This window comes from Sturnus vulgaris, chromosome 2 (assembly GCF_052056855.1).
Source record: "Sturnus vulgaris isolate bStuVul1 chromosome 2, bStuVul1.hap1, whole genome shotgun sequence".
In the NCBI taxonomy this organism is placed as follows: domain Eukaryota; kingdom Metazoa; phylum Chordata; class Aves; order Passeriformes; family Sturnidae; genus Sturnus; species Sturnus vulgaris.
In genome coordinates this window covers 53,462,953-53,476,455 of record NC_142244.1, presented here as the reverse complement: position 1 = coordinate 53,476,455, position 13,503 = coordinate 53,462,953, and the positions used below count along the sequence as shown (strand labels likewise).

At 34.6% G+C, this 13,503-nt stretch overlaps 1 protein-coding gene across 6 annotated transcripts in view; it reads right to left on the bottom strand.

The window, feature by feature from the left end:
* Positions 1–13,503, bottom strand: part of NBEA (neurobeachin) — a 452,087-nt gene that overhangs the window by 292,401 nt on the left and 146,183 nt on the right. For 2 of the 6 annotated variants that reach the window (XM_088159561.1, XM_088159562.1), the window contains exons 25-29: positions 7,535–7,558; positions 5,043–5,223; positions 4,276–4,406; positions 2,942–3,049; positions 1,219–1,387 (exon numbers count right to left, since the gene is read on the bottom strand). In XM_088159561.1, coding sequence (XP_088015687.1) covers positions 1,219–1,387; positions 2,942–3,049; positions 4,276–4,406; positions 5,043–5,223; positions 7,535–7,558 — 613 coding nt within the window. The remainder of the gene's footprint in view (positions 1–1,218; positions 1,388–2,941; positions 3,050–4,275; positions 4,407–5,042; positions 5,224–7,534; positions 7,559–13,503) is intronic. The other 4 variants (XM_014868920.2, XM_088159565.1, XM_088159564.1 and 1 more) reach the window with 2 other exon arrangements.

Here is a 13,503-nt window from a genome sequence, read left to right as displayed (position 1 = left end):
TTCTGTATCAAGAGATAGGAAACAGCATACCTATTATTTGGGCACTTCAAGAGCAACATTTACAGGGAAAGGAGACACAGAAAGATAGATAGATATATACAAGCAAATAGGCAAGACAATCATGGGTGAAAGTAGCAGTTTCTTAGTTCAGAACCATAACATTAAATCAGGAAGGCAAAAAGAATTATAATTTCTCTTTACTGGCTAAATTCATGTTGTGTTTTTAAAATGGAAAGCCTACAAGCACATTGACTTCAGAAAATTACATAAGCTTAGCAAATTAAAACATCACAATGAATCATAAAATAATGACTAAATGTGAATATGATACAAATTGGAAGAAAAATTCTATGAAGAATGAAAATTAGCAACTCCATAAATGAAGAAAGCAATTAAAGATCAATACAAGAACAAAAACATACACAAAAAATTTCATGGACAAATGCAGCTCCTGTTTTCAACTCTTTTAGCACAGAAGGTACAGTTATAATCAATCCAATCAGACTTGAAAAAAAAAATACTGGACTGAGTGCAAAATATTTGAAACAAAGTGGGGTAAGGTTTGCATCCCTCATTTCTAACAGGCTCTGAGACCTATCAGACTCCCTCCTTTCGGGCTGAAGAACATATGCCAGTAAAACCACTACTACTAAAACAAATCACAAACAGCTCAGTCAAGGCAATAGTAATGTTTTCTTTTTATTCTATTGCTACCATAGGCTTTTACATGTAGGCACCAATCCAGCAGGGTTCGAAGAAAGTACTCAGTCCTCCACTACTACCCCTTCACAAACCTCCTCACTCAAACAAAAGGAGCTCATGTGGGCAAGCAGCTGTGTTCTCTGTTTATTCATTTCATGCTATAAAGATATCTGTTCTTCCTATCACATAACAGATTCTGGAAGATTTTTGGAAACTACCTTGTAATTTACAGCTTTAACTCCAGCAGGAACCCTGGTTTTCGAAAATTATTTTCAAATTAAAGAAAAATAAAAACATAAAAAACATACTAATCAAAACTAGTAATACCCTATAAGGAAATATAGAGAATACCTGAAATATGCCAATGTATTTTAAAACCTGAAGTTATTATACTGGAAGAAAGTAGTATATATTTCCTATTAGGATCTTAAGCTACTCACTAAAAATACTTTGTAGTAAAATAATTAAAGTTCTAAAAAAAATTAATCACATAACATTTGAAGAAAACAAATTTACCTGTACTTGTTGGTGAATTTATTTCTTGTCTGATATTTCTACCTGCCTGGCTCCCAGACCTTGCAGTTTCTCGCTGTGGTTCCAGGATGTCGCGGTACTTGGAGACCATCAGGACAGAGATGAAGTAAACTACTGCCAAAGCTAGGAACTGAGCTTGTTTGCTGTCATCCTGTGCCAGGGAAAAGGAAACGCATCTAGAATATTGAATATTTTCATAGAATTTTCATACAAGATCATCACAAGGCTCAGTAGGTAATACCTTTCTGAAATGCTGCTTCTGCCAGTATAGCAGCAAATGGATCACGCAGAAAGCTGAGTGGATTTTAGTTCACACACACAGCACATATTAAGTACTGAATTTTGGAGGTAATTCAGCAGCTACACAAAACTCAGGGTCTGTGGAGTCAATGGACTTTTCAAAACAGAGGCCTAATTCTACTCTGAGAGTGCTTTAAAGGCTTCCTGGCAGCAAGGGCAACTGTGCTCTGCTGCCCCAAGGATGAGATTGTGAAGGAGGTAAAGAGTACAATTGCTGAGACGAAAATCTAAGCTCACTGATGTTTCTCTAGCTGATGCTGGATGCACAAGCAGACATATTAGCTTCTGGTAACATATAAAAGCAGGGAGAATGCACCACTGTTTTTCTTCTAGAAATAAATTCCAGCTTGTACATTCTGATTTCTCCTTCCACAGGAGAAGTCAGCAGCAATCCTTCCAGGACTGATTTAAGTGAAAGCCAGGACTTAGCTGTCTCTCTTCTTCTCATCCCCTGTAATTTGCTGTTCAAGGGAAACTGCCATCTATGGCTTAGATATTTTCCTGATTGAAATTAAATTGCTCTAGTTCAACTGAAATGTCTTTAATTATTATCATGTAAAACTTAACATGATAAAATTAAAACTTTAGTTTATATCTACTCCTACAGTGGTTTCATCTTTTCTTGATTCCACAAGTATGACTTTCTATTACAAATCCAGTGCTTGATTTCCATGGGTTTTGGGTAATATTTAACCTGGCTGCATGTTTTTGCAAGTCTTAAAATAACTGGAAATTATCTTATTAATTTCTTTTACAGCAGTTCCAGAAACATGTTTTCTTGTATTCTTTTCTCCATTAGTTAAGAAAAGAATAAGTGACAGACTTGTTGCCACTTTGAACTCAGGTTGGAGAATTTAAATGTAACATATGTACTTGCAGGTATACAGTAATAATTCGTATTGCACTACATTCAAAACCGAGTACATTGTGGTCCAGTTTAGTGCTAAAAAACATTGCAGAAAAAAATGAAAAACATTTTTATATATATTTACATACATAAATATGTTCAGCAGAAGTGAGAATAGTGTTTACAAACTGATTTGCTGCATTTCTGTAACATATATACTAGTTCTTCTTTCTACCCTGGCTGGACAAATAGTTGATGCCTTTAGTAATACAATTCTAATCAACCTAAGTCATAACTGATTTATCTTGGCTGTGACTATTTGGCTAGTATAAGATTAAGGCTGAGTGTTAAACACAGTTAACTACTAATCTCAAATAACTTAATATAATTTTTAAGCGCAGAAGGTGGCTGGTAGTTACAGTCACAAGCAGATAGTTTGCAGGTAATATATGAAGTGCTACACATGAAGGATATTTTTAATTTGGGTACAATTAAGATCTCTCTCAAAACATAACTGATGATTTTGCAGAAGAAAGAATTACAGCATATATTACTCACCACATCACGGAAAACAACTGCTCGTAGACGATTAATATCAACATCCTGAAGAAGTCTATCGGGGTCTTTTATGGGAGAAAGATTTCCAGGGACATTTTCAAGAGGAGTCTAAAAATAAAAAGTATTGAGATTTTTTTGTTCCCTCCAAATATCAAAGCATTTCTGTTATAACCTTTATTTGAGATAATTTTTTTAGCTATTACAGCAATCTTAGATGACATTCCACATAATACTCAGATAAGGGCTCTAGAAAAAAAGTGACACTTTGAATTATTGTCTTAATACTATTTAGATATAAATTGTTACATCTTTCCAGTAGCTTGGAACAACTGTATCTCTAGACAGAGTTAAGATAATAACTTTCACACACAAATTTGTTTCAGATTACAGTTGCTTCATAGCAGAACAATAAATTATTTCTGATATGCATGTTATGTTTGAAAATGCTGAACAGAAATATAAAAAAATGTTAATTTTACTGAGACTTATTACAGGCTACTTATAAAATAACTGCTGCTATTTAAAAAACATAAAATAGCATGCTTTCTTTAAAAAATAAAATGTATTAAATGTGAGAGCTAAACACTTAAAAGTCTCCTTATAGGGATTTTCTTTGCAGTGAACGTGAAAATATTGAAAAATGTAATGTCTTTGTGAGACTTGATAAAGAAAGGAGCTAACTTTGTAAAGGCTATTTGAAAAAGTCTTAAGAGAAGGAAAAACACTGATTTAGTAATGAAAATATGATAGTAAATAAGAAGGGATCCTTTACATCATGCAGTGTCCTGTATTTTAGTAACAGACTCTGCCAAATTATCCCCGAAGTCTTAAAGCTGTGAACAAGTTAAAAAAAAAAAAAAAAATTAATGACACTTGAAAAAACTAAGAGATAACTGAATATCCAATAAAATTCACTTCTAAAAGAGATAGCAAATGATGCCTAATATGCATTCAAAGTCTGTTGAAGCTATTGGAACTCAGATATTCCACCAACAGAGATGTGATTGCAGAATTTCATCAAAACTGGAGAGTACCCTGATGGAATAAGAAATCTATGCAGGTATATATGGCAGAGGTGAGTAAGGGGACTTGTTCTTTCAAGTAGGCCAAGCAAGAGTGCAAAAGCTAGTTAGAATTGCTCCAGTCATACTCCTGCATCAAGGTTTTCATCTTTCAAATAAACCTCCTCACACACTTTTACCATAAACCAGTTAACAGGAAAAACCTAAGCCTTCGCCAAATATTTGAGAAGGCAGTTACAATTATTTTCTGATCCTAAAAAGCAGTGTTTCAGACTTGTCATCATTGCTGTTGGTTACTTAAGGCTCAGTTACCTTGGTTGCTGCTGATGCTGTTACACCCTGAAGAGCATCTTGAGTTTTACCACCAATTAATGACGTCTTGTTTACTCTCTCCCTTTGCCTCTGCCGGCATTCCAAGCAGTTCCTCACAGCTACACAACAAACTAAAAGAAGAAATGAAAATGCCACAAATTAGAATATTTTTTCAATATTATATTTAGAACATCAATTAGCACTCATTACTAGTAGGCAGTAATTGAAAATTTCATTAAAAATTTGAGAATTGGGAATAACTCACAAATTCTATACTAGGAGCAGTAATATTATCAGTAATGTAATAAGTGGTACGAATAATAGTAAACAGTGAAGATAAATGCCATATTGTTACAAAATATATTGAGGTTTACAGTGCTTGCACAAGTATCCCACTCTTTTTTATTTTACATAGCCTATAGTCCTACAAATCCATGAAGAATTGGATAAGAAAAACTGCAACATGGATGTAGCAAAGCAGTTTTAAGAAAAAAAATCATCTGTTTACTAACTTAAATTTAATATTTTTACTCTCCCTGAATAGATATAACTTGAAATACATAAGGAAGAACACTTTCAGACATGTCTTTCTCGTGACTAAACTGAATCAGCCTTAAAAACGTATCAAATCAATAATAAATGGGATTTTTCACTTTATCACATCAAACCCTACTTACAAGGTCCTTTCCTACACATGTCACTATTTGATCCATCTCAACTCATTGATCTGTAAGTAACTACTTAATACATCCTGTCTGCTGACTTACCAAGCCTTAGGCACTGTCGCATTAGACCTCCAGAAGACATGTTTTTTTCAGCTTCAATCTCACTAAAATTTAGAGAACTGGCAAATACTAGTACATCAACCATTGCCATCAGACGGCTGAGAAACGTTACTGCTGTCTCTGCTGACATTCCTTGTGTCACTTCAATATTTTCCAATTCAGTCTTTAAAAGGAGATAATTGAATTAAACAGTTTGAACACAACTGAAATATAAAGACAGCACATACACATAGAAATCTAAATTGTTATGCTTAATGGCAGATAGATTGAAAAAGTTATTCTAAAATCTCCTACTGACATCATTAACACAAGCTATGAGTGAAATTCAAAGTAAGGCAGAATGAAGAGTGAGAAAATTATTTACATTTACATGCTGTAATAGATGAGAAAAAGTCTAATATAAATGAGAAAGTTATTTGCAATTACTTAAAGACAAAGTAAGGGCAGATAATAAAACAATGCATGGTGTAAAAGGGTGCAACATATTCTTACGTTCTTCCATAGGCTATGCAACAGGTAACAGATTAAAGGAGTTACTCAGTGTAGAGCTTTTACTTTTTAATGTTCCTTTAGATAAACACGCAAATGTGAAGAGCAGAGTGGGAAAAAAAACCCATACAGTTTCACATTCTGTCTCCATGAACTGATTTTCCCTGGAATCTTTACAGCATATAGAATTCTGACAGAGTCCAATTCTCCAATTATGTTTGCTACCTCATGACAACAACAGAGGCAAAGTAAAAGGGACAAGTGACATGACATGCAGCTCGCATGTCCCGGAGAGTTTCTCGTTCTTTCCTAACATATTGTTGGACCACTCTTATTGGGAATCAGCAGAAAATTTCTGAGTGAGTTCAATATTTCTGAAAGATAAAATGTTTTTCTCCAAAAGGACACTTAGATGTCTAGAGTCATGTTTTCAAATGCCTTGAGGTATTTAACAGTGCAGAAAAGTGATGAAACAGTCAGCTTAATCCAAAAAATAAGTATCTGTTTAAACACTTTTACCTCTGGAGTTCGGCAATTTGAAAACAGGAATGTGTGATACTTGTCTGCATCCAGACTTATATGCCTAAATACTATTTTAAAATTTGTTTAAAGGTGGCCGATTCTTACTGGTTGCCAACAAGCTTTCCAGTTGCAAGACTTTTTGAGCAGACAGCTTAGGCCCTTTGAAAAGTACTTTCATTGTGCTTCTCTACTTTTATTAATTTGCTTAGAAGTATTTATAAAAAAAAGTATATCTATTCTGATCTTAAGGTAATTTCCTTCCAAAGGAAATAAAAGATACAGAAAACAAAAAATTCATTTATTTCCATACTCCTAAAACATTATTAGCCTCATTCATGGCTTACTTTTAAGAATATTTTTACATCAATTATTATAAAAGTGCAAACTGCCAAACAGTCTTAAGGAAACAATTGTTTTGAAAGATGAAATATACAAAGCGGCATGTGTCACCATAATGATAGATAGCCCTTCATTTAATTTCTCTTAAGGATGTACCACATGAGTCATTTGGGAAGGGCTGTCATCTGTCTGAACTGCCCAATCATATTAGAAAAATAGTAAAATGACAACTCTCAGAAGAAAGATTTTTAGCCTATCTCCTGTCTTCTTTCGCCAGGGCTCCCCTGTTTAGTTTGTGCTGTGTTCCTACGTTTTAGAAAAATAGGTTGCTGGATTTTTTATAACAGACTGGAAGAAGATTTTTTGAAAGCACTCACCCAAAGAAAATACATTTGCAAAAATCTATAGCCATAACAGTCTGCTAGAAAAGCTCATATGTGCTTATGGAAACGAACTTTGAACTCGTGCTTGAAATAACATCAGGCTTGATTGCAGAGGGTTGACTGCCTTATGTTGATTTTTATCAAGTTTCAACTGTATTATACCAGTCACAGTCTTAAACCTCTCAGAATATCTATTGCTTTTTTATTTTTGCAAGTTATCTAGTACATTCATTTAATATAAGACTTTAGTCCATTTTAGCAATATTTTAGGAAGCTTTGAATTTAATTTTTTTTTTTGTTTTTTTACAAATCTCCCTAAAATTCTGCTACATGGAGAAAAAAATAGGCTGACAGGTTTTTTAACACCAAACTTACTATCACTTCTACCTGTTAAATACAGCACATTGGTATTGTAATAGTGTCTAAAATATATTCCAATATTGATCAAGCTGCCTTCTAGTATCACTGATATTTTAGATAGGGTGTCTCTAAAACTCATTGAAAAGTGTGCTGATCACCATTCCCTAACTACTCAATATAATTTAAGAGCAGTACAAAGTCTCCCATACAATGATCATCTTCATAAAGAGGACAAAGAATTACTGCACCTAATATACTCCTATTCACATCCCACTGTATTATATAGGAAAATAATAGTAAGAATAATAATAGTAAAAAAAGCCAAAATATCAAATGATCAAAAATAAGGTATTTTTGAAAATGCAAAAAACTGAAACTTACAGCAGCAATACTAACCTTAGAACCCTGGACATGCAACAGACAAAACAGACAACAGATCACAACAATAAAAGAAAAAGAAAATTATTTAAGTTAACTAAAAATACAAGGTAAATTGAAACAAATTAGTATCTTGGAACTATACATTTGTTTAATTTATATTTAAAACAGCAAAATAATTAAGCTCAGCATAAACATTTGAAAATAAAGACTTGTCAAAGATAGCTATGCACAAGGAAAACTTTAAATCTTGTATTATTATAGAGTTCATGTAAACACGGATTCTTCCAAAGCAATGTACATCTTTTACGTAGTACATAAAATAACTTTATGAAGCAATGCAAAACAAAGTAATGTTTTAACTAATTATATAGATATGAGCATTTTACAAGAAGCCATTCAACTGAAGTGTAATAAAGAAGTTTATCCTTTTATGAGGAGGAAAATATGTTTAAAACCCTTTGAAAAAATATGAATTACAACAAGCAACCTGGTTCTTCATCACATAATGATCTTCCCTTGCTTACATTACAAGATAGGTCATTATAATGTTACATTTGGGTGTGATTTCTTCAACCTAAACTAGTATCAAACTAGATAAAATAATGGTTTTGAACCACAAGGAAAAAAAATCAGGATTTACTAAGACAGTCAGACTGATTTGGCCTTCAAATTTCAATGATCACAATTAAATATGTGTGTTAAATTTTTATGGTTTAGTTTTAGGTAGAACCACTTTATTGTCACAGTGGGCTAGGAATTGATTCTTAAGTTTTCACTGGTTCTGTTATAAAAACAGAAAGAAACTTCAGAGTAAGTCAGTTATCATTGCTACAATTTAAACAGTGGAAAAACATAACCTTACAAAAAGGAAAACAAGTTGAAATGAACTGTTTTCCTCTCTCTTGGGACAGAAAATACCACTTTAAAACAGTTTTTAAATGTGTCTTCATCTTTTTCTAGTTGGATGCAGCTGGATAATTAACCTGTGGCTATTATCTCTCAATTACTAGCTGACAATTTTCACATCAGTTTTACCACTTTTGATTCTCAGAATTGTTGTAGACCACACAGCAGCCATGGAACCACACAAGTCCTGAACATGATAATGCTAACAACTATACACAGCTCACACTTCTCAGCTTTTAATCCACAGACCTAATGAGGCCATCATTAAATGTTTAATGGAGTTTTGTGGACAGTTCATATAACACCAGCAGCCCTCAGATCACTATTTGAGAGCTGATATATTGAATTCCTAAGAAGCTGAATTATAGGCTTCTTAGAATAAGTGGAAAAACAAACTGGCAAGGGTCTGGAAATTTTTTTCTGAATTGTCACATTTATTTAAATTCCTCAAATTTATTTTGCCTTGCTCAATGTCCTCAAGTCCTTGTCACAGCTGCTATCCTTGTATCAAGCACTGATTACTTCCAATTGCTAGCTTCTACACAAAGTGTTTTAGCCATAAACCTGCTTCTATTAACAGAAAGCAGCTTCTGCAAACCTTTTCCCTTACAGGTCCTGTTTGCCACAATTCCACGACGTCTTAATAATGCCTTCCTTATGCTTGCAGTTATATTTAAAAAGCCTCAAAGACATCTCCAACAGAAAGAAGAAAATATAAGGAAATTGGTATTTTGTATTTTATGACCTCCCCATAATTGTAGCAGACTTATCTAATATTCCTAATTTAATACACTAGACATCAGAATTAAAAGTAGAAGACACCCCAGATTATATTGCAAGCTAAAAAATACTGTTCACATTTTTTGTTAATATTTGCTTCAATTTCAAATTGTTTCATATATACAATTGGCAACACTTTAAAAACACCAGCATTTGAAGCAAGTCCATGTACAGATCCTGGGATAGAGGTAGTATAGAACTGAAATTGAGTGAAATATTAAAAATTGTGGAAATAGGTTATTGTGAATTACAGTAAACTTTGCCCTGTATGCCATACAAACATATAATCTTCTCTGCACCCGTGAGTTATGCACAGATTTGTGAGTGACTTGTTTACACCAAAAATTATTTTTCCTTTTTTTTTAAATTTATATTTAAAGTTTCCTATTAGATCATCCTAATTTGGATTAAAAACACACAAAAAACCAAACATCAAAGCAACAAAAATCAAACAAATAAAAACCCCAAACCAGACCAAAAAAAAACTTCACAAGGTAAAAGGAAGATTTCTATTAACAAGAGTTCCATAGTGAATTCCATAGTTAAGACTGACTGCCTGTTCTACAGCAGGCAAGGAATCATGCAGTAATCTTCCACTCAGCCCAGAACTGCCAATTCAATCCAAATCTGAACTATGCAAAGGAAAAAAAGCCTTTTTGAAATGGCACGTTTTTCAAACATTCATCTTTTTAAGCAAACTGTGACAATAATACTTTTTTTTTAGCAAGAGAGGGAACACAATACAGAATCTGTTGCACAAAAGAAAAAAATACCAAACTAAAACTGCAATTACTCCAGCATTTTGAAAGTAATTTTGCTAAATTTATCCTTGGCCTTTTTCTTCAAATAGACTTAATTAATTCAAGCACCTAATATTCAGCATCTGTTCTACTAATGAGAAATAGGTGGAGAGCTTTATAAAAATCAGAGGCAATGGGATACCTGTAAGAGTGTAAGAGCAACTAACTCTATAGCAGATTGTTGAGAAGAGAGTTTTGCAGCAGAATTTAGGACTGCTTAAGAATGAGTAGCCCAGAGTGAACTCAGATTTGCTTGAAACTCCAATTGATCCACTGAAATCAAGGGCCCGTGCATAGGCAGGACTGTGAGACAGTTGAAAAACGAACTGTGTGCTTGTGTCTTTCTCCCTTAGAAAACAAGATATCTCATGAAAAGAGACAGGATTGAGCTCCAGGTTAACAATCATTCCAGCCAGATCCTACAAGGATCTGGTAGATGTCTACATCAGAGATATCTGAATTGTTTGCTTCTGTTGAGCAGATCTCCACTGGCTAGAAATCTAGGTATAATGTAAGTACTTCAAGTGAATACTGAGATTTACCCTAATCTCTTCATGAACTCCATCCCTGTTTCAACCATCCCAAAGTGAATGGGTGGAAGGACCTTTACTCTCTGTTCCATAGTCTTTTTGTTTTCATGTTTCATTATTCCAGACCAAAAAGCAAAGTAATTTTTTATAAGCAAATGTAAATTCATGTGCGTAAATACCTATGCCACAAATGAAATATACTAAGAGGAAGTAAGTAAGAACTACTTCTTTAAAATTTCAAAATGGGTCCCAAAAGACCTTCAGTGGGAATATTGGAGCATCACCATTCATCAAAGTGAAGAAGGAAGAAATTAAGTAAAAATGAGCTCACACTTGTTGATAAATTGAATATATGTATTCTACAGGATCTACAATATGTGAGGGTTGTGACGCCCCAGAAAAGCTCTGCAGTACAGAGATATGGAGGATCAGGGACTAAACAAGAGGAAGATGGTGTGGATTCAAACAGGCACACCAGGAGATGTGACTCAATCCTACAAAGTCATAAAGGATATGGAGCTCAATAAAGACATGATTAACAGCTCTTTTCATAGTATAAACAGAAAATCACACAGTGACTTTATGCATTTAAGCAGGCTTAAGAAAAACAAAGACAAGAAGTGCTTCGAAGGTTATATAATTGCTTTGTCAGGCTCAATGCCATAGCATATTATGGAAGCTAAAAGAGTAAGTAGCTTCAAAAAAGATTAGATAAAGTCTAGAAGGATGAATTTCTCAGTAGTTATTAACTATGACAGCCCAAACACCCTCTCTAGTTGTTAAAACCCTAAATGCTGAAACAGTGTTATTAGAGCAATCAATATGCTTGCTCAGACTCCTGCATTTTGATGTAAGCTGCAAACAGTCACTGTTGGTGGCAGAATGCTGAAGCAGACGGGCCCTTGGGCTGACCCAGTGAGGCAGCTCATGTAGCCCATGAACAGCTTCCTCTTGGAAGAGCAGTGCAATATGGCTTGAGAGGACTTCTAAAGCATGCCCAGTTTCAATTACAGAACTACACAGACTAACAGGTTGCTTGGGATTGGAAGGGATTCAGGAGGTTCAACACAAAATTTGAACTCTGTACCTTGTGGATAGAAAGTTATTGAATAATGTAATTAATTACAACACAGTAGGTTCCACATGGAAATCAAGAAACACTTTTCCATGGTGAAGCTTACTGAGCACTGACACAAATTGCTCAGGGAGTTGATGGAGCCTCCATCCTTAAGAGATAGTCCTGGACAACTGGCTGTAGATGGCCCTGCCTGAGCACGGGTGTTGGACCAGGTGACTTCCTGCCATCCCCTTCTCAGCCTCAGCCATTCTGTGATTCTGTGAAAGCTCACAGGTCCTTTCACCCTTTAAGAGTTACTCTGGCAGGAAGCAGCCAGTAGCAGGCCTGCTGTAAGTGTTTTTATGCAGTGGAGATGTCATATCAATCTTCTAGTTTCAAACCTCTTCTCTCTTCCCATTAGCAGCTTCTGGAAGGAGGAGGGTGAGACAGCCTTTTGTAACTGATTGCTTTCACTGGCCTACTTTGCCCTTTCAAGACTGAGAAGAAATATATTCTGAACCAGCAATCCATCCACTTCTCCACAGCAGTTCAAGGATGCACAAGCATTAGAAATCTGAGAATCAGTATGAAACTTCTTTTCATTCATCATATGATGGATATTCACAAGTGGTCTGATGCCCAGCAGGGCATCTGCTCCCTTCGAAACTGTGATTCAGAACAAGACTCAGGGAGAGCACCTGCTCTAAGGAGGGAGGATGGGCAGGACTCTTCATATCTGCCACAGTGATGAATAAATCCACTTCCTTTTAATCTTTACAGATGGGCAATGAGGAACAGGAATGGAGTAGAATGGGCAGCAGGAATCTCTTCTCTTTTTTTTTTTTTTTCAGTTCCACACAGTAGGGTTCATTCAATTTGAAGCCAGAAAGCCAGAAACCAAACTTTAATTAAATTACTTTATTTCACTACTTATTTTTATTGACCTAGACAGATGGAAAAATTAAGCATTCAAGTAGTACACACAGTGCCCATATCGTGGAGAAATGTGTGCATAATACCCACATTTGAAAATATAGTCTTTTGTATCAGTGCATGAAAATCACTGCTACTGAACAAGGCAGTATTGACACGCAATATTTTAAGAAATGGACGTGCAATTATTAAAGCTGTGTCAGATACCTATCTATACAGACACACACAAAATATTATATTATCCAAAATAAATAGAGGGAAATGGTGAACCTCAAAATTATTATTCCATAGAATGGTTCTGCAGTATCATAAACCAGGACAAGAGCTAAAACCCACAAAGAGCATTCAATGGAACCACAGCCCATTTAATGTTGTGCCTGTTCTATATTTTTATACAAGAGATGTCAAAACACCATAATTTTCAAATGATGCCTAAAATGTTTGCTTTAAAAACATATCCCCCAACGTCCTTTACTCTAAAGAATGATAATGCACCCTGTGTTTCAAGGTGGCTCAGTGTGTACTCACTCATACTTGTCAATATTTACAATGAAGCACTTGCAAAATCAGGACCTTAACGGTATTCTTGTGACTACAGACAATAATTGTAGTCTTTCACTTTTGCTTATAGCAAATATTTTTCCAGTTAACACAGTGAAAATAGTAAAGAGGCAGCATTTTATCATTAATTGCCTGCCTGAAAAATCACATTAACGTTCAGCAAATTGCCAGCCCATGCATTCATACTATTAAAATAAAATCTGCATAAAAAGGTTTTTTAACTATAAGTAAGAGTAAAGAAAAGTAATCTCAATTGTTGAATGGCTAGGAAAAAGATTTAAGCTTTTACTGCAAACCATATTTGCAGTCTCCAGTGCCTATTACCTACATTATTTCAGAGGAGTCTGTCCATTCTGGGTCACATTGTCTCCTCTTTCAAAAACCAATATTAACTACAGATTA